At 35.1% G+C, this 21,570-nt stretch overlaps 1 protein-coding gene across 6 annotated transcripts in view; it reads right to left on the reverse strand.

Annotated features, from left to right (window-relative positions):
* Positions 1 to 21,570, reverse strand: part of LOC134531216 (cleavage and polyadenylation specificity factor subunit 6) — a 294,999-nt gene that overhangs the window by 73,424 nt on the left and 200,005 nt on the right. For all 6 annotated transcript variants that reach the window (XM_063366877.1, XM_063366876.1, XM_063366880.1 and 3 more), the window contains exon 12: positions 12,796 to 12,927. In XM_063366877.1, coding sequence (XP_063222947.1) covers positions 12,796 to 12,927 — 132 coding nt within the window. The remainder of the gene's footprint in view (positions 1 to 12,795; positions 12,928 to 21,570) is intronic.

The following is a 21,570-nucleotide window of genomic DNA, read 5'->3' on the forward strand; positions in this document are numbered from 1 at the left end:
TAGGTTATGTCAGTCTCTTTCGTTTTTCAGTAATATCGGCCGAAAATTAACAAGCGTACTGTATCGGAAGTCGGCAGAAATGCCGATTCAACTAAATATTGGCAAAATCGGCTTCTTCAATACAGCTGTACATTTAATGACATGAGTAAACATATTTCAGATTTCAGGATATTGAAAAAGACTTTAATTTCCATGTAGGTTTATGTGTGTATGTTTTTTTGCAAGTGTAAATTGAATGAAGTAAAATGCTTTTATTTTTATTACTTTCAATTGATTAAACTTTAATGACCAGTTACAGATATTTATGACACTAATTTTGGGGTTAAGCAATTTTACTAAAGCATTCCAGCCAAGCAGGTTGCCAGCGAGAGACGCTTCTCTTCTGCTGGAAACACTATCGCCAATCGTAGAGCTAATTTAACTCCTGAACGTGCAGAACAAATTATTGTTCTGCATGATAGATTAAAGAACAGAATTTAATACTCTGTGACAATCTCTCTCAGAATTATTGTGCTGAAAAGTGGAAATGTTGAAACAATGTGAATGTACTTTTCAAACAACATGATTTTTGGTGCTAAGTTTGTTGAAGCTCAGTAAGGACTCCAGAAAAATTGACAAGGATGAAATTTTCCCAAAGATATGTTACATTTACACAAACATATACTTGGTTATGTTAGTTGGATGATATCAGTTACTAATGAACCAATGGAAACAGGTAAGATTCAATGGAAAAAAAATGTTATTTTTTTCTAGCAGTGCAAAATGTAAACACACACTGTCAATACTTACCCAAAATTAATAAGCCCACTTCCTTTTAATACTTTATTCAAACATTATACTAAGTTTAAGATAAAAATAATTTCCCAAAAGTGTAACTGTACCACAAAAGCTCGAGCTCGGCTCGAAGTAAAATTCTTAGGCTCGCAGACCTCTAGCTTATTTATAGAAAAAATCCTAACCGCTAATCTGTACTAAAACTGAAATTTCTCAAGAAAAATTTTTTGTCTTTATATACACTTAGGCTATACCAGAAATGTACCAAACTACATGTGATAAAGTCAAGGGACTTTTAGTGCAAGCAGAATACATCTCACTTACATTAGATATGTGGACATCATCTGTTAAAAGATTCGGATTCGGGTTTGAGATTCGGCAATTCCAGTCGAGGATTTGAGTTAGGATTCGGATTCGAGGAAATCAGGATTCGCCCCATCCCTAATTATATACATTATATATAACATATAATATATATTATATATATATATTTAAAGAGAGAGTTTTATTTAACACTATCAATTATGTTCCTATAAGAAGAACAAAAAAAAATGGTCATTCCATTTTTAAATTTGCAACGGTTTCAACTTCTGCAACGAAATGGGCGCAAGCGAAATTTGTCCAGCTATGCTGGTGGCATCATGATTTTGTATGGTTTATCTTTTCTTCCCCTGGTTCATTTTCTTCAAGGCTAAGCTCATTCCTCCAAGTAACACAAACCATCTTATTTTCCCCCTCTTATATTTTCAACACACTTCCTCTCCACATCTTCCCTGTGAGAAACTGTCAACATCACCCCCAACCCATCCAATATCCAATTCCCACACTGCCTGCGATGAGAGTCAAAACATCACAGTCTGCTGTAGTCCATTCACGGTTAAATTAATATTTTTAAGGCCCACGTGACTGCCATTTACTATTAATAAATACTGTACAAAATATTATTATTATGGCATCAGATATTAAATTTTTTAAATATCATGACCTAAGTACACAAGGTTTATAAGTCACACAGGAGCATTTCTGCTGGAAAATCACAACTGCAAAATTTTTTCAATAAAAAAAATTTAGAAGGGCCATAAAAATATGTAGTTAACAGCAAATGAACCACACTCACACCTCTATATTCCAACATTTCCTGCGTATGATGCATAGTAACCACAAACTTTTGCAGTGTGAAAGTCCAATCGCTGGCAATTATCTTAACACATGTCACATCCTCATACCTGCTAGGGAGGTTCAACGGTAACAGCACTGAAAGATGGCATAGTGACGTAGTTTGTAGGCACAGAGTGTGGTTTTTCAACAAGCTGAGAAAAGCGCTCAAAAATAATTTGGCATAAGTGAAGCAGATCGTAAGCACGATGAGCAGGTTTTTCAATTAATCTCTTTTTAACTTGCTAGACAAACAAATAATTCCAGATAGCTTTCATAAGCTAAAGGGTTTCTCACACTAAAATGTACAGTATGTTTAATGAATGTGTTTGTCATTACTCGCAGTGTTCTTACCCACAAACACCTATGATCACTTTCAAAAAGCAGTATAAGAGTATTATACTATGTGCTTCTTCCCCTCGATTCTGGTAATCAATGTGTGTTCGTAAACATTTTTAACGGCGAGCTGTTAAAGATTAACTTATAAAGCTGTAATGAGCAGCACTTCCAGCTTATCAACCAGGCTCTGGACACAAGTCTTGTCTAACCAGTAGTACTTCTGTCACTCTTTTAATCTCTCATTTCTCTCCCGTAGAAATTGGATACTGCAATATCCTTAAGTGGGATAAATAAGAAACATGAGGAAAAAAGTATAAATTATGGCAAAATAAGTGGTGAAAGGAGATTTAATACTATTTGCTACTGTACGTAGTCACTTTTTATTTTATGTGAGAAATGTCTAAAATGTGTAGGCAAACAAATTATGAGCAGTTATTAGTACAGTAGAACCCCTGTCATACACTTTTCAACGGAGGGCACAAAAATGGTGTATGATGCGGGAAAGTGTATGAAAAGGGAATGGCAATAATACATTTTTTTTTCAATCTAGCATACCAGCACAATATCAGATTAAACTTTAATACATAATGTGTAAATAATTGCATTATATTAATGAAAGATAGAATTCATCATTACATATACATATAATAAAACCACCAGAAATGTAAAATACAGTCCATAATCAAGTAAAGCTGACATGAGAAACAGTGATCTTACAAAATGTTATGAAGTGCTTTCTTGGAGGGGGGGAAAAGTCACCAAGCCTAAATTAGAAATTTAAAAAATTAGGCTATTGTAAAAAGAAAATCAGAATTTTTTCCTTGTTTGTTTCATTTTACAAACAACTTTACGCAACAGAACAATTTTCAATAAAATTTTAACTTGAGAAACGTAAAATACAAAACAATCCGACATAAGTAAACAATAACAAACGGGTATATTCAGTTCAAAGATTAATGAATGCAAAAAATGAGGTCCGTGCCTTGGTAAAGCGCGTGCACCATTTTCATAATCATTGCTTGTTTGCGCCACTAGTCTCGCTTGGTGCTGGCCATAGATGCTACTAGTGAAGTGCACAGTCTTCCTAATACTATCCATATCTATGGTGTGATAAAGTTATTTTCTTACGTTTGCAAAGGTAAACAATGAACGTTTTTCAAAATAAAAGCATTAAAATGTAGTTTATCAGGAGGAATATAACAAAAACATTTGTGAATTTTAGGACTTTTCCACTTCGTAAAAACGTATGAAACGGGAAATTAATGATTTTATAAGCGTATGTTCCGGGAAAGTAAACCATTGTAAATATAGTACTTTCGGCGGGACCAAAATTAATCGGCGTATGACACAGGAAAATGTATGAAACGGGAACGTAACATCGAGGTTCTACTGTATTAACATTCCATATGATATTCACAACACTATTCATGTGATCGTAGGAATAACTGTGTATGAAATGCAGGCATGAATTAACTGCATGAGCTGTAACGTACCGTAGATATTTTTTAATGTTTGCTATGCCAGAGAACAAGTCCAAGCAACCCAGACCGGCCATGTGCCATGCATAAGGAGCTGGGCTGGCAGGGAGAGCCAGCACACATCTCACATTCACACAATACCGGTTATTTTTCAATGCATTTATAGTATTTAATATTTAATGATATTTTATTTAATGAGACTAACTGTACACAAATAAAAACACATAATTTTGGTTCAAAAAATAAAATAACACTTTTTTTCTTCGAGTTGGGGGGGGGGGGGGGGGGGGATGGAAGGGAGGGAGTTAAAATGAGCAACACACGATTTTACAAATGCAATCCATGGAACCGTGAGCATACGTAAAATCGAGGTTCTAATGTAATTGGTTTCATGTCCAGTAGTGATTGCCCGATATCCAAATACCCGATACGGATACAGATTCCGATATTTCCAAAATTAACGATCCATTACTCAATACCTAGGGCCTGGAATTTTTCGCGATCGCGAATTTTGCATGAAAATGCGAAAAGTAAGTCCATTCGCGAAAAGCACAACATTTCTATATTACACTGCGAATATATCCCCGAAAAATACCATTATTTGCAGATCACTAATACTCACGCAAGGTTAAAGTATCCTTTAACCCAATTCTTGTGTTTCAGCATAATTACCTTATTTTTACATAAGACGTGTTCGTGCATGGTTTTGATGCTCAAAATTGATCTTGGGTATAGTTCGCACTAAGTTTCTTCTCATTTGTGCGCCGGGGTTTGTTCAAGTGGCAACCCCATGTTCCTCCACTCCATTATGCCAAAACCGTATTTATTGAATGCAAGCAAATTCAAACTTTTGCACTCTACGAAAAATAAAAATAATATGATGCCGAATTCTAAACTACCGTGCACACATGGCCGGATATGAGAACGTGTTTATTGTATTTTGCGAAAAGTGTATAAAATATTATATCAAAGCAAAAGAATAACCTTATATCTTGTATTTATCCAAGTTGCGTCATATACGGTAAAATATAAAATAAACAAAACAAACCTGGTTTGTCCAGGTTAGCCAATATAGCTTCTACTAACTTTTCACGTAAGCGAATGCTTCCTTAACGAAGATTGCAGATTGTGAGAAGTTTTGTTTTGTTTTGTGTAAAGCTAAACTTATATGTTAGCGGCTAATGAATTTATCTTACCGTAGTTGTTTATTTTGTGTAACTTCGTAAATAGCAAGAGAATAAGCAAATAATGATATTGCAGGTATGAAATTAGGCTGCACAGCAAGACTGGGAGTGTGCGGGCATGCGTGACTATCATGCAGCCAGCATCTGTTGTTGACGTCACGAGCCGCGACAGCGTTCCCAACGCAGTGGCATTCCACTGCTGATATTTATTAGCGCGCCAAGTTTAGTTGATTGTTTTCGTAACAGCCTGTATGTAGTATGTTGCAACATATTTCTGTCTAGAGTTTGAAAATGCCGAATAATACTTTGAGTGCTCGAGACCGAGCATCAGTATCAGAAACATGGGTTTTATTGTACTGACAATAGCACAGTGATCTGCAAATTTTGCAACTGTAAAGTTTCATGGGAAAGAAAAGATTCCATTGACAAACACCTAAAGTCAGCTAAGCATGTGGCATCTGTGTGCAAATGCAGACAGCGAAAGGTTTTTTTCAAAGTATAACACTGTCTTTTCTGATCATTGCCACAGCCTCTCTCAGGAAAACTTACAATTACTAAGTGAAATGTGTTTTGAAGTATAAAAGATTGTGAAGTACTCTGCTTTAAGACTGTTTTCTATAGTTTGCACAAATTAATTTTTTTTTTAAATGTCTATTTTGTGTAACTGCTTTGGATTTAATTGGCTGTTATTATGCATATTAGTTTATTCCTAGTATACATGAATTGTTTATTAAATATGTAAACTATTATATTCTATAACTGCAAAATTTAGTCAACATTTAAAATACCGATAAAATTTCCATTGCATAACGAAAATGCCGACTTTAAACCACTGCTTTTCTAATTTGAAAGTACTGCTTTTTGAATACTGAAAACACCAAAATTTTCCAGGCCATATCGATACCCGATATTCCAATAATAGGCCTATCTCATTTCCAACACTGATTCTATAAAATTGTAGTGCTGAAGTATTGTTAGAGACAATAATGAAAATGTTAAATATTAATAAAACATACTTATGTGAATGTATATTATTTTTATTAACTGTAAAATATTGTACATTCACATTAAATGAAAGCTAATAATGAAATTATCAGAATGGCCTACAAATAAGCTCTCTAAATTCAAGATCTTAAAAAATTTAATTGTTTTTCAAGGCCAGATAAAGCAATATTCTGAAGTAGGTACATATTACTTACAGAATGTAAAAAACATATTGAAACTACAAGGAAACAAATTTCAGATATTTGTGGAGAAATGTTGGCATTTGAATGTGTTCAAGTGAAAGGCAATTCCGTTTTTTGGTACAAATTCCACCTGCAGAGCTAAACAATCTTTCAGAATGAATAGAGGCAAGTGAAAAGCCAAGATATATTTTATTCTGGCTAACAATTTCAGTCTCAGGGATGCAGGGATAAGTGATTCCACAAATTTGATGTATTGAATGTCCTAAAAGATTCACAATGAATGGAACACATTAGGTCCTGAGTTCGAAAAAATATTTTTCTTGGAAGTTTTGTTCTGCACACATGATTGTAAGTTTTAATTGTAGATAATTAATTGTTGGTTAGTTCAACATGCCAAAATTTTTAACTTTGCATGAATGTGTAAAGCAATTTTTAAGTGATGGCTTTTTTTATTTTTGATGGAGGAAGTAAAATAATGATGTGCAAGTATTGCGACAGTCGTGTGGACTGACTGCGGAAAGACACTTGCAAGAAGCATGTTCAGGGAGAGTCCCATAAACGGAAAAGAGAAGCACACTTGAAAAATAATTCAACCCCGAAGCAGTTAAGTAATATTAATGCAATTGATCGCGCGCAGAGTAGCAGGGAAAATAAAGAGAATTTCATTGTGGACTTCACGAAAATGTTGTTAGATGCCAACATACCATTAGAAAAGGCAGATAATGACTCTGACCGTGCTTGGCTTCAAAAATATGTACCTGGTAAGTAGGCCTAGTTATTCATAATGTGTTTAACTTTGGTAAAAGACTAAGATTCTTAAAATGTTTGCCTTAGGTCAAACTGTTCATACCAAAAAAATATATTATTTTAATTTAATTGTTGCATCATTACATTTATTCCTTCATAATTACATGTACTGGAGATATTCCAACAGCTCGGGCATTAAGAGACACTTATCTGCCCAAGATTGGTGAGGCCAGTTGTGACATGGTGAAGAAAGAAGTAGAGAATCAGAAAGTTGCGCTTCTATTTGATGAAACGACCGACAAGAAGGGACGATGTGTTTTCATTATTTTAATTCGTGTTCTTGCTAATACCAGTGTCCAAAAGTTGTTTGTGGGTGGCGTAAAAGAACTGGACAGTGCAAATGACACAGAATACTCACGTGCAATTATATCACTTGTTGCACAACTCAACATCAAGTTCGAAAATATAGTTGCTGTTGTGAGTGACTATGCACGATACATGACAAAATGTGTAGAATCTTTAAAAGTTGTATTTTATGAGAAAATGGTTCGTTCAGTGCTGGGCGCACAAACTGAATCTTATTGCAAGTTTGTGGAGCCTCTCTCCATCAGAGCTGACACATTTGTTAGTAATATCAAACATGTATTTTTGAATTCTAGAAAACGAAAGCACCGATATGCCACACATCTGAAAGAAAGGTACCCAGATCAAGAAAAAGATGTCAGAATTTTCCCAGCACCCATTATGACCAGGTGGAATTCTTGGTTCCATTCAGTCGAATATATTGCAGAATACATAGATGATCTGATAGAATTTCTCAATGGAGAAGATAGTGGTGTTTCGACATACTACTTTAAGAACTTGAGCGACTGCCAGCTTGCAATAATTCTGTTCTCTGCTGAATTTCTTGTGGAACATGGCAAGAAACTCACGGAAAACATCCTGGAGCTTGAAGGTTCTAGTTACTCTTTAAGTTATAAACTCTATTCAAAGCTGTATGACTTAGAGAATAATTTCTTGTTGGTTAGCAGAGGGATTTTTAGAGACAAAACATCTGCTGCCGTTTTGAAACTTCCTTCAGCTGTCAAGCAAAGTCAGATGAAAGACGGAAACTGTTTGCTGCTTGAAACATTGTAAACAATAATGTTGATGAGAACCTGTTTGCAACTGCTAAAAATCTTCCTCTTATCAACACTGTTGCCAAGAAGGAGTTTCTAGAAGGTTATCTTGCAATGCAGATGCAAGTTTCCAATGTTTTGAAGGAAGGGGTCTCTGCACACATCTGCCAGATTTTGCAAGGATTGCAAACTGAACACAGCAATTTTGTTTCACAAAATTTGGCAGTGTTGTGGATACCAGTTTCTAATGTGGACAGTGAGTGAGCATTTTCGTCATATGGTCAGATATTTTCCGACCTGTGCACTGGTTTGAAAATCAGCAACATTGAAATAATGCTGGCTCGATATTTCAATGGACGTGCTTAAGTTTATCATTATTTTTATGTAATTTGTTTTTGATATCGCTTTGAACCGGTGTACATAACAATTTGATTTTTGTAACTGCAGTATGATACTTCAGGCCAACCATTTCAAGCATACTAGGGACATTGTTGTACATTTTAAATATAAATATACCTATAAATATATATACAGTAGAATCTCGTTATATAGAGCACAGTAATAGCGAGAACACGGCTATAACGAGGTATTTTTGAGGAATTTACGGCGTGATCGCTTGTAGCGCGCTTTTGTTATTTGTCTGCTTTATCTCTACTCCTCTCGCTCGCCATTAGACATCTTGCCGTTGACGTGTCACATTCTTCAGCCGTGCAGTCACCACCTAAGTGCGTGGCTTAAAAATAGAATCCCATCCTTTCTTTCTTTTATCAAACTTCCGTTAGTTATCTGTGCCGTGCGTAGACAAAGTTTGAGATTTGAACAGAAACAACGTAAGAAAGTATTTTTTACAAATTATAAATATGTATGTTTTTGTTTTTATAATCGCGTATTTTCACGTTTTTTTTGGTTATCTTAAAAGAGATAATATTAAAAATCCGCTCTAATGAGATTTAATTGTTTCTTGGTTAACAAAAACTATTAATTATCAAATATTGTTAATTGTTTATATTCTATTTATTATTATTTACGCAACGTCATACTGTACGCGTACGCAATACGACTGGATTCGTTGCTGCAACGTAACATAGCATGTTATGCGGTATCAGAAGTAACGAGTAACGTAACAATAGTAACGAGTAGTAATTGTTATAGTAACGAATACATACGGTTACGCATTTTTTCGTTACTTTTACACCTCTAGTCAGCACTACCGTATTTATTTCCGAATCGCTAGGGCAGTTTTCTTGTAACTTTTGTTTCGGTCAGTTGTTGGGGTATCTGTCCGAGAAAGGGGTGGTGATGGTTTGAGTTTAATCCCAAATTTATTTTCTAAAAAAGTTCACAGGTTTCTTTAAATGAAAATAATATAGTTTTCCAGCTACTATTACGTTTGAGGCGTACGTGCGTTGTCGCAGCCGCACTCCTGCTTTTTTGTAAGGAATTAAATCGTCGCGCTACACTAGCACCACCTGTTTACAACATCCCGAACCAACATGGCCGCCAGCAGACAGCCCGCGTCGACGATAGATAGCAGGACAATGCTGCGTCGGCCACGGGCTGTGGCGTGGTAGGGTATTCTGGTTATTTTGACGTAATCGGTGATCGCATCCGTACTTGTGGGGTATCATTTTAAAGAGAATTCACACATCTGCTCACAGAAATTAAGATTTTGTTAATATAACCTGTTATTTTCCAATTATACAGGTTTAAACACAATTTTTATGGTATTTTCGGTTAATTTTTATTTTTTGGGGGCCAAAATCTGTCCAATTCGGTTATAGTGATGACACGGTTATAGCGAGGATCAAACCCGGAACCGTGATACCTCGCTATAACGGGACTCTAGTGTACTTCAGGAAGCCATCTACCCCACGAACTCTTGATAATTCAGCCCACTTGACATCAACAGTGCCTTCTATTTCTAGAAGAGATGAAATGTCATCATCTTGAAGTGCCACAAATTGTTGCTGGACTTCATCCATGGCTGAATCTATTGTTTCATTGTCCTTCAGAGGAAGGATAAATGGAAACTTTTCCACAAAAAACTTAACAGAGGAGAACTGTGCAATTTCAAACTCATTTAGTAGTTTGCTATTTCAGAGTCCGGGAACATCTTTCTAAATAATGCACCAGCGTGGTATGCTGCGTTTAATGCAATATTATGTTGATTCAAAAACGAAACAAAGAGCCATTCTGCTTTCGTCACTTCCAACCCTGTGTGTGCAGTACTGGTGAAAAAGCTATCATTCTTATTTTCTTCCTCAGAAAGCACATTTTTCCTATGCTTAGGACACTTAACGTGTGTAGTTATGTCGGACCTACCTCCATGAGCAATACTAAAATCACACCGGCACACTGTGCAAAACACAAAAGTTTCTCCTTTTTGCGATTTCAGAATACACGAGAATTCGTTGTTATACACAGCACGGCAAGTCGAATATACAGTAGAGCTTCATTATAAAGAACACGAAGGGACCAAAATTATGGCAGTTTGTTATAATGAAGTTCTTTATACCGAAATCACAATGATTGCCTGTTTTGGGGTTTTGAACATAACTCGATCTTGTTAAAAAACAAAGTAGAAAATCTAATACTAATATGAGTGGTACAAGCATCAATTACTTTCAGCTATACTTTGGGATCAAGATACATACTACATACATACATACATACATACTAGTATGTATATGTACAATACAGAAATACGTAGGTAAGTTGTTTGCCAAAGCAGTAAGCCTACCTTTGGAATCAAGACAAGCTGTTTGCAAAAATGCTGTAATAAAACAAAAATATAAAATTTAAAAGTTAGGAATTTTTTTTTTACATTTTATTGTCTTCCAAACTGGATCGCTGTGTGAGAATTGTGGATAATGTTGATTTGGAGATACCTAACTTTTTAGCCACATCAGTCTTTTTATTTTCTTTATCTACTGCTTTTAACATTTCAAGTCGTTTCCTAGAAGACATGTTCAGTAGTACGGTTTTTTAAACTATAAAAACAAATGCACCCTACACATGTAAAAATAAGTTATACATGTAGTATAGCCACGTTTCTGGAAAGCCTACAACTCACGTAGTTTCGGTTCCCTGCAAGAATTTGCGAAGATTTCCGAAGTTTTGCGTTTTGGTATTAACGCCACTTCAGCCGCTAAATCAGAAGAACAAGCATGTTGTGACTAACCCAACACAACCCTTCGATTTTTATAATTTCAATTTTTGAGAGAAATCCGAAGTTGCACGAACTCGCTAGGGAACCGAAACTATGTGAGTTGTAGGCTACCGCACGTTTCTCAAACAATAAACAAGAAAATGACCAGAGATGTGTGTGTAGCAATACTTTATGATGTAGCACTTCGCATCGGTTAAACACGTCGTGCGAGCATAGAACAGAGAGTAATGTCAGCGAACACCACAATGCAGCGCTTTAGTCGCTACACTAGTTTTGTGCATTAATTTCAACACTAGTCCATTGCAGTCATCTATGGCGCGTATCAAAATAAATAAGATGGCAGTTTGTGGGTGAATGGCGACGATTTTATCCGTTTGTAGTTTACCGTGCCGGGCAGAAAAGTGTTCGTTCAAATGAATATTTATAGAATATTTAAAAAATTTGAACGAGAAAATTCGTACTAGTGAAATTTTTTTACGTTATGTTGTATGGACGTCTGACGGGACCAAAGGCATAGTTCGTAGTAATGAATTGTTCGCTCTAATGAAGTTCGTTAAAACGGTGTTTTACTGTATTTCTTGTTGGCTAGCTTACTCATGGTTCCCACTACGTAAATACACACGCAGCACTACATTGGAAATACGAACAATAGGCAGCCATTTTGGACATAATATAAGGAACAAGGAACTGACCCAAGAGGTAGGACTGACGTCACAATTGTGGCGTTCCCCCGTTTAAGGAAGCACTTTTCCGTTGCGGTAAGTGGAAAACAAACATAGACCAGTCCAAACCATATGCAAATAACTAACTATCTCTTGTTTTGTTTTCATTCTGCCTTCCATCGGTGCGTCGTTAACATGGCCGATACAGTAAAAGTTGGCAGGTATACATGGCTGGTACAGTGAACGGTAATAAACCACCACGCAAAAATAAATCCCTAAGATATTGAAGACGTCCGTAAAACCGTAAAATAGTATTAAAATCCGTAAAACTTACGGACAATCCGTAAAAGTTGGCAGGTATGTTAGTATAAAATGTGTGACAAATATGCGATAAAACACCGTACATTCCTGACTACAAGGGCTCCTTAAATACTTTAATTCAAGATGGCATCTTTAGTTTAAATTTCTTATGGTTATTTTAGTTCTAATGATACTTTTCATCCATTTTAAAGTGATTTACAGAATTTGACCACCCACCCGAGGGACGGCAGTGACATACTCACAGGGAACAGTGCAAGAGTGTTCTGCCTGTAGACTGTCGTAGCAAAGACAAAGTAGTTTAGGATAATGATGGTTTTTTATATCAACATTTTTAAATTTAAAATTGTGTGGAAAATTTTTGATGACTTTTTAAGAAACAACAGAATTTTTCCTAGATTATTGTTTATTTTATCAGTCCGTAGTTAACTGAATACGGCTATGGAGTTACAATTTGGAAGTTAACATTAAGAGACAATTACAAAATAACATCGTCTAGATTTTTTGGTACATACGACCAAATTTCTTAACTTTTCCAGACTAAAATAAGTAATTTTCTGAAATTTCCATGTGTTCCATATGTACCAACACCCTGATATAAACAGAAACATTTAATACACTCAATTAACAGGAGTTACTCAGTAAGACAGTGTATCTGTAGTACCTGGACTTCGAGGTAATGACAGCCGCTGGTTCCGGTGGTTCTGGAGACTTTACGCGAGGGCGCACGGCTTGACGTGCGGAGCTTGAGTACACACTGGAACTGTCAACAGTGGCGACTTCAGTAGCACGTCGACTAGTAGAGAGGGCAGGCAACACACCACAGCTCCATCAGCCAACATCATACACTAACAACTACCTTTAAACCTTACTACTTTACTACCTTAGCCTGTAAACAGAGCAGGTTAACCAACATTATAGTACAGCAAGTCTTGTAAAAATTTGCTTATTCAAGAAATGATATTAGTTTATTATTAATAACAAGGGCCACAAATTAGCCCATACATAGCACAATGGCTACCCACCACTAAAGAAGATGAAGCCTTTTGATGAATCTAATAAAATATTAATGAGAATTACTTTTATGTTAGAAAATATCTATCAAATTCATTAAACAATGTCACATATTTCTAAATAAATTACAAACCAATTTTCTTTAGAAAAAAAGCATTTCATTTTACAAAATCTGTTTAACCAGATAAATTTAAATTAAGTATTTTTCAAGATGCCACAGCAAACATTACATTAAATAGTGTCAGTTGTTAAACATTAACTAAACAAATAAATCCTTAAACATGGAACGTGACCTACAGCCGCACGTAAGATTTTGCAGTATTATGCTGAGTAATTATACCTACTCGTGTAAAACTCCCCTAATTTTGTAAACCTCAAATTACCCTCAGACATAGTAACAACAAAATTTAATCGTATTTACACTAAGTGTGTAGAGAAAAAAAAAATTGTGCTGCCATCTATTGTCGGCCGTAGTACAACCCCACCCCTTAGTGACACACAGGCCAATAACAGCAGTCCCTGATGATTTTCGTTTATATTTTTTCTTGATTTTTCAATCAAACACATTGTTAGATATTTCAATTTAATTCAAATAAACACAATATCTAATACATATATAAAATTCACATATGTGTTGTTATACATGGGAAATGATAAAGCGGTAAACTATTAAAATAATGTCTATTTCAGCGCTGCGTTTCAGGCCATTCATTGCCCGTTTATTTTTAGTTTTAACAATAATCATTATATACATTGTATTCTGGGGATTATTTTTATCGGAAGAAATGGAACTTTTAAATAGTTTCAGTACTAAAAGTACTATTTTTCATAAACATTTGTTGTCTGTGCTTTTGTTGTAGGCCAAATTTTGAACGTGAGCTATTTTTAGTTTTTCCCGAAAAGGCCGGGAAATATATTATTCCCTCCCGACGGGAAAAAAAAGTAATAGCCTTCCAAAGTGTTTCACAAAAGTCAGGATACCATGCACCATTATTAAACTACAGTAGAACCTCGTTTTCACGTACCCGGGATTTGCGTTTTCTCGTAGTTAACGTATTTTTTTTATTTGAACCATCATATCCCCTATAGTATTAATGCATTATTTTCCCACTATATGTGGAAGCATTTCCTGTAATTTACGTTGCAACAGCGCAGCATCTGTGAGAATACCATCAGAAAAAGTTCAGAAAGGACACTATAAAATAAAGTGAATATTATGATTAGAACATATTTCTAATACGACCATGCACGTACTCGCAACACATTCATTTGCCAATGTAAACAACCTTTACTTCAAAATTTTATTCTGTACCACGGTAAACTATACGGCCATACGTCTAAATATTCTGTGATATGCAGAAACGATAGGAAAAGTTTAGGCATGTGCGAATGTTAAATTTTCGTTGAGAATCTAACTGCGAAGCGAATAGGAACGCCCATGTAAACAATGTAAAAATATTTCACTTAAACATTAAAAACGTATCCTACCTTTCATTACAAAGACCATTCTTTTCCAGTTATCAGGAAAATTTTACATAATTGTTACTGTGTTTGCGGCGGGGTTCTTTAATGTAAATGTACATTATGATTAATTTTTATCGCTTTCAAGAATCGTTAACAAGTATAAAACGTAAACAAACAATGTCTCAACGATTCATAGAATCATAGTACAGTATAACGCGCCATTCTTCCTCCTCCATGGATCACACACTTAGTGCACGAGACGATCTAAACAATCGATTGCTGTCTCGCCCCTCTTCAAGACAATTGTTTTTAGCTGCACAGCTTTTGGTTATTTGGAGAGCACGTTCTAAAAGTTTTTGTTAACGCAGATACAAACGTTAAATAAAAATTATATTTTAACTTATGTCCTATGTTAATTTATGCAGTAGACACCCTGCTATAGCATATTTCCAGCTAATGTTTACTTTTTCCTTACTACAGCTTCTGGTAAAGGAAACCAATAGATACGCTCAGCAGTTTTTATCACAGAACAAAGGTAAATTAGGTACAGGTTTGAGAGCTATTTCGTGGAACAAAACTTCAGTAGTTGAAATGAAAAAATTTGTAGCATGTATAATAAATATGGGCCTCATAAAAATGCTTATACTTTCCTCATATTGGTCTACTGTTCCTTCTCGCAGCACGCCATGGTTTCGAAAAATGAAGGAAAATACAAGCCAATTATTGACCACGCAAATAACATTTTCAAGCACCATTTCACTCCATACCAAATGCTGAGCATTGATGAAAGTTTGGTCGGAACAAAGAGCCATACGTCATTACTTCAATACCTTCCCAACAAACACCACCGCAGATAGGGAATAAAATTTTGGATGCTTTGTGATAGTACTGTCAATTACTGCATGGGATTTTATGTATACCGTGGTGCTAAAGATCAATTAGATAAGACTAGCATAAAACTATATGGTCTTGGGTACACTGTGATCATGAAGCTATTATCAGGTGTGAATTTATTACGAAAAGGTTATCACATTTTTGTTGATAATTTTCTTACAAGTGTACCAGTTGCACAGAAACTCTATTCTGAAGGGACTTACCGTACTGCCACTGTTAGGCGGAACAGGAAGCATCTACCAGCTGAATTACACAGACAAAATAAATTTCAGGTTGTGGAGAAAAGGTATTTCAAAAATTAATGAACGGCTGTTATTAGCATATCGCGAAAAGAAATCTCAAACAAAACCAGTAATTTTACTATCAACAAATGGAAAAACAGAAGATGTTCAGTGTACTAAAAAACGGCACGGACTAGAGAGAGTGCGTGAAAAACCAGAAATCATTCACAAATACAATAAATACATTGGTGGTATAGACACAAGTGATATAACGAAAGAAGGTCATTGAAATACTGGAAAAAAGTATGTTTCAATATATTTGGCCGTATGGTACTCAACAGTTATATTTTGTACAAAGTGAAAACAGATGTTAACATTCTGACAATATGAGTTCGTCTCTGCTGTAGTGGACAGTCTCAGGAAAGAGTGGCTAGAACAGCAACACCAACAACCTGGTGACACTAACGAAAGTGTGGCGTCATCAGGAATTCTGAAACTGCCATTGAAGAAAGAAAAAGAATGTTGTGTTTGCAGTGTATGGAGTAAACGTCAGGGAGGAAAAAGAAAGCGTTCAAGGACAGTTTGTGCAAAATGCCATAAAGGGTTGCATGGTGTTTGTTTTAGTAAACACAGCTGCTAGGACCAGTGAATATGTATTTGACTATAGTTGTGATGGATTTATCGTTGTTATCATGAACTAACAATTAATTATATGTTTTTAATTTGAAAAAAAAAAAAGTGATAATGCAAAATGCTGATCAAACCAAGACAATATTTTTTCTTCTAAAATTTGAAAGTCAGTTTCACCTAAATTTGTATAAAGGCATACAATAGTTATGCATAATTTTTTAATTACATCGTTTACTTTTTAAATACATTAATAACAGACTTATAATTATTAAAAAATTTAAAGGTTCAAAATACACTATATAGTTGGAGTTACGCTAAGAAAAGATTTCATTTGAATTGTCACACAGTTAGAAAAGCAATGTTTTTTTTTCCTTCAAAAAATTATTATTACAATAAATATTGGAAAAAATTACATTACTATTATACTATCATATAGAAAAACAATTAAATATTTAAAAAAAATTCAAACCAAAGAATTTTACTGTCAAAACTACTCCCTATCCACATTACAATCTATAAAAAATATTTAATAATTATTTTTTTAAATTTAAAAAACAAAAATAAAATAAGATGAAAATTTTTATGTTTAAACATGAGAAGTGACAGAAGAAAACATTTATCTATAAACAGTAAAAATTTCATAGTTATAACAGAAAAGGTTAAAAAGTTATTAAAATTAAACACTAGAGATGCAATTTAGTTAAAAATGACCTGGCAATATTAGCACTACCATCCTAGCAGAGGCCAGCACTAAGAGGGTTAAAATAGCAGGTCTACATACATACATGGCCTTAAATATTTCATGGCAGACCATATGATAGTTCGTAAGGGGAGGGGGCAGACCTTCAAAAATATCCAAAAAGTGCCAAAAATTACTCAAAATTTGGCAAAAACCCTCAAAAACCACTAATTTTAATCCTTTTCCTGAAAGATGGGGGGGGGGGGGGGGGGGGCGGACACGGCCCTCCCCTGCACGTAGGTATGGGCGCCCTGCAGTGGTCAAGCGAGGAGGGAGGACCAGAGGCCCCCCCCCCCCCCCCCCCAAAAGGGAAAAATAAGTCGGTGAATTCACTAGCTAAAAACACTGGCCACTGCAAGGTGTAAAACTCTTGAAGTAGATGTCTGGAAGGTCGGTCAAGCTAAGCTATGATTCACCCAAACAAAGGGCAGAGGCTTCCCTCCCCGCTCAGAGAAGGCTCAAGGTCGGGTATTCAGGCTGAACACCCCCATTACTCATGGCCATAAAACACCTTCCTCCACTGACCAGGGCGACACCCCTTTGTAGTCCAGGAAACCAAGACTTGAAAAGGCACAAACCTGTGAAAAATTTGTCCAAAGCTAAATTTTTGCACAGTTGTAGATTTGACTATACTTAATAACATACCGAAAGTTTACCGCTGTAGACCTTGTGCGTATCACCGATAATTTGCATTTAAGTCCTAGATGACAGCGACTTACATCAGTCCATTAAAATGCTACCCATTTGTACAGTTTTTCATTTAGACTGTCCATAAAACCACCAAAATAATCTTGAGAATATAATACAGCCATTAATGTTGTAAAAAGCATAAACTGTTAATATTAAAGATGTGATATTAAGCGATTAATTCATGACATATTATTTTTTATCTTTGCCACTCAGATAAAAATACTATTTACACCAATTTGAAGAGTCCAATGCGAAAAATGTCCAAATAAATGTTTTTGGTTATACCTTTAGCTTTAAGACAGTATATTTATAAAGAGTCTAACGTAATTAGTTGGCTCATTAAAGCGGCCCGAGCGTTGCAGTGTACTGCGGCCGTACTGATCTCTCACGGCCACCGCCGTTCCAGCGCGGCATTCCGACACACTGCGTACTGCGACACTCATTCAACTGGGTCTTATTTAGGGATTACTTAAAACATAGCTAATTCATATGAGAGGGTGTATTTATGTTACATGTAATGAGATATGCATTTTTTTTTCTTATATGAATGTTTTTTGATACAATAAAATTAACAATAAACAATTTCTGCTTGGAACTTGTAAATGAAAATCTCTAGAGGACCTCTGGTTTTATATCTGCATGGATTTATTCTGTTTCAAAAATTTTATTATTAAAAATTATTTTTTTTTAGCAACAAATTTTTTTTTTAATTTCTGATACATCGTTTTATTTTCGATCAGAACAATGCAAAATTTGAATGTAGCCTGTATTCGACAAAATGAAAAATTATATATTTACTTCTTTAAAATCAGTTTACTACATAAAAATAGAATAAAACGATACATCGTAAATGTACTCTGAGTTTTTTTTCACTTAAAAAACATAATTCCTATAATAATAGTTTTTTTTTTTCAGAAAATAAATAAAACACGAGTTGTGTTGTAAAACGTATAGGTAGCATTACATATTCAGTTTTTTTTAAATAAGTTAATGTATTTGAGTGCTGCGCCTAGCTGACGTCGTTAAATTGCTAGTGGCAAAGAGCGGTGGTGGATGGTTTTGCAAGAGTTTGACCGTATTTTATGACGCTACCTGTGAGAGGGTGTTCGTACCAGAAATCCTAACGGCTAAGGAAACTATCCATTCTCTGTAGTCACGTACGGGTGTGCTACTCGCGCAATATCGTCAAATATCACAACTTTCCGGGACGTTCGGTCATTTCTCGGTTAGCTCTGGTTTCACCAGAACAAAATCTTGTCTGTAGTGATTTCATATTCCTATTACCGTAGTAGTATGGCGTTTGAGAACAAACCAAGTATGCTGTATACTGGGAGCCTACTTAAAAAAAAAGTATTTATAGAGATATTAAATTATTTACGAAACACAATTTTGTGGATCGTTTGGGAAATTATCATTTAGGACTTAACTGCTCGTTATTGGTGTGACGCACAAGGGTTACATCGGTAAACTTTTGACATGTTACTAAGAAACGTTTATTCTACAACCATACAAAGTTTCTGCTTTGGGATAATTTTCCATGTTTCTTAACAGCGAAATTCGTCCCGACCCCAAGCCGACTTCGGCAACCTCACAGTAGTACACACTACACGGCTCGGATAGCTTCAGGTGTCAGACTAATTGTATGAGACCCTTAAAAAATATACCAATTTAGAGATGAATAAATATGCAACAACGTTTACTCTAAGCGATTTCCATGTTGGGCTCTTTAAGTTTATGTAAAATGTATTTATATTTCCTAAAAATTGAATGAAAGTGAATTCGTTAACTTTAATGATTTAAATTGTCTATTTTATAGAAAGATGTTTAAACTTCGTACTTTTTATCACTATAGTCAGATAGGGCTGTGTTTCTAGATTATTTTGGGTTCCATACTGTCAGTCTACTCCATAATCTGCATTTGCAATATCCATTATTGTGGATCGTTGCAAAAAATTGACATTTTGGGCTTAACTGCTTGTTTTTGGCGTGACGCACAAGGTTTGCATCGGTAAACTTTTGATATGTTACCAAGAAACGTTCATTCTACAACTGTACAAAGCTTTTTCTTTGGGATAATTTTCCATGTATTAAAAACCTTTGTTTCTTTACGGCGAAATTCGTCCCGACCCGACCCTACTTCGACAAACTCGCAGTAGTATACACTACGCGGCTCGGATCGCTTTAGCGGTCAGACACATTGTACCAAGCTCTCAACAAATAAACTAATTTAAAGTTTAAGAACTTTGCAACTGCTTTTATTTAATGTTTTCAAATCGGGCTCTACGGTTTTTTTGTAATACGTATTTTCGTTTGTGCCCTTTTTTTCAGAACACCTCTCTTCTAATATTATTGAATAAATATCATATTTAGTCAAACGTAGTGAAAGATTTTTAAATTTAATCATTGAGAATAATGTTTTGAGTAAGTTTTGGTTTGCTATTCTGAAAGTATACTATAGTAATTACGTTATAGTGCCATATTGTTGAGTGGTCAATAAAGTATTATTTAGGACTTAACATCTCGTTTTCGGTGTTCCGCGCAAGGTTTGCGGAGGTAAACATTTCAAATGTTGCTAGAAAACTTGAATGTTACCACTGTTTTAAATTTCAGTTAGGAGCAAATTTTACAAAGATTAAAAATCTTCGATTTCGTGGGAGTGAGAGTGGCCACAGCGCTTGCGGCTGTGGCTCTGTCGCAGTGCGTAGACGACATTGATAAGCTCGGGAGTCTCTAGTGATCCTATAAATTAAGCTAGACTTTTGAGAGATATGTCCCTGTAAAGCGTAAGAACTATACAACAACTTTTGTTAAAGAAATATTTGCATAAGACCCTTTATTTGTAAGTGAATTGTCTTTTTATTGCCTTGACTAATGTAAAAAAACTTATTTCATTAATTTAACATTTTTTTTCTTACCTTTAATATTAACTTTTAGAACTTTATTCATTATCAATGTGAGTAGTTGTGCTTTAAGATTATTTTCATATAGCTATCGAGAGTCTACGGTAAAAAGTGCAAAAATGGGAAGCATTTTAATGAACTGCTGCAAAACGCTGTCATCTAGGACTTAACTGCAAATTTTCAGTGATACGCACAAGGTCTACAGCGGTAAACTTTCGGTATGTTATTAAGCATAGTCGACTCTACCACTGTGCAAAAATTCAGCTTTGGACAAATTTTTCAGAGGTTGAAACCTTTGTTTCCTGGGCTATTTGGTCCTTACAACAACGCAGTTTGAAGCAGTCAAGTTCTAGCATTCTGTTTTTGACGGTAAACTAAATTCCAAGATACTGCATTTCAATTTTATTGTTTCAATTGGCAAGCAGTTTGCATAAGAGCTTCAAAGGCCATTTAAATAATTATTAAATTGTTCACACAAACCAATTTTCTTACAAAAATATAGTATTTTCTGCCAGTTATATATTCTGAATTGTGGCATGAAAAAGGCTTTATTGGAAGGGATGGATGAATAATTAAATGTCCCCCCCCCCCCCCTTTTCCAAAACAGAAATCCTAGCTATGCTACTGTGCCTTGTATCGCATTCTAGAGATGAGCCCCATAAAAAACAAAAAAATTTTTTTTTCCAGCTCATACTACATAAACAAAGAACATCATAATATAAACTATAATCAAATCACACATTTCAAACAGAAATATTTATTCCAGCTTTGACATTCACGGTACTGTCTCTTATAGAAAAGGAATATCATTCATTTTTCAACCAATCCAAAAAATTATTATAATTTGTTTCGGTATCCACGTATCCGGATATGGTCTGTTTGCTTTC

Source organism: Bacillus rossius, chromosome 3 (assembly GCF_032445375.1).
Source record: "Bacillus rossius redtenbacheri isolate Brsri chromosome 3, Brsri_v3, whole genome shotgun sequence".
Lineage (NCBI taxonomy): Eukaryota > Metazoa > Arthropoda > Insecta > Phasmatodea > Bacillidae > Bacillus > Bacillus rossius.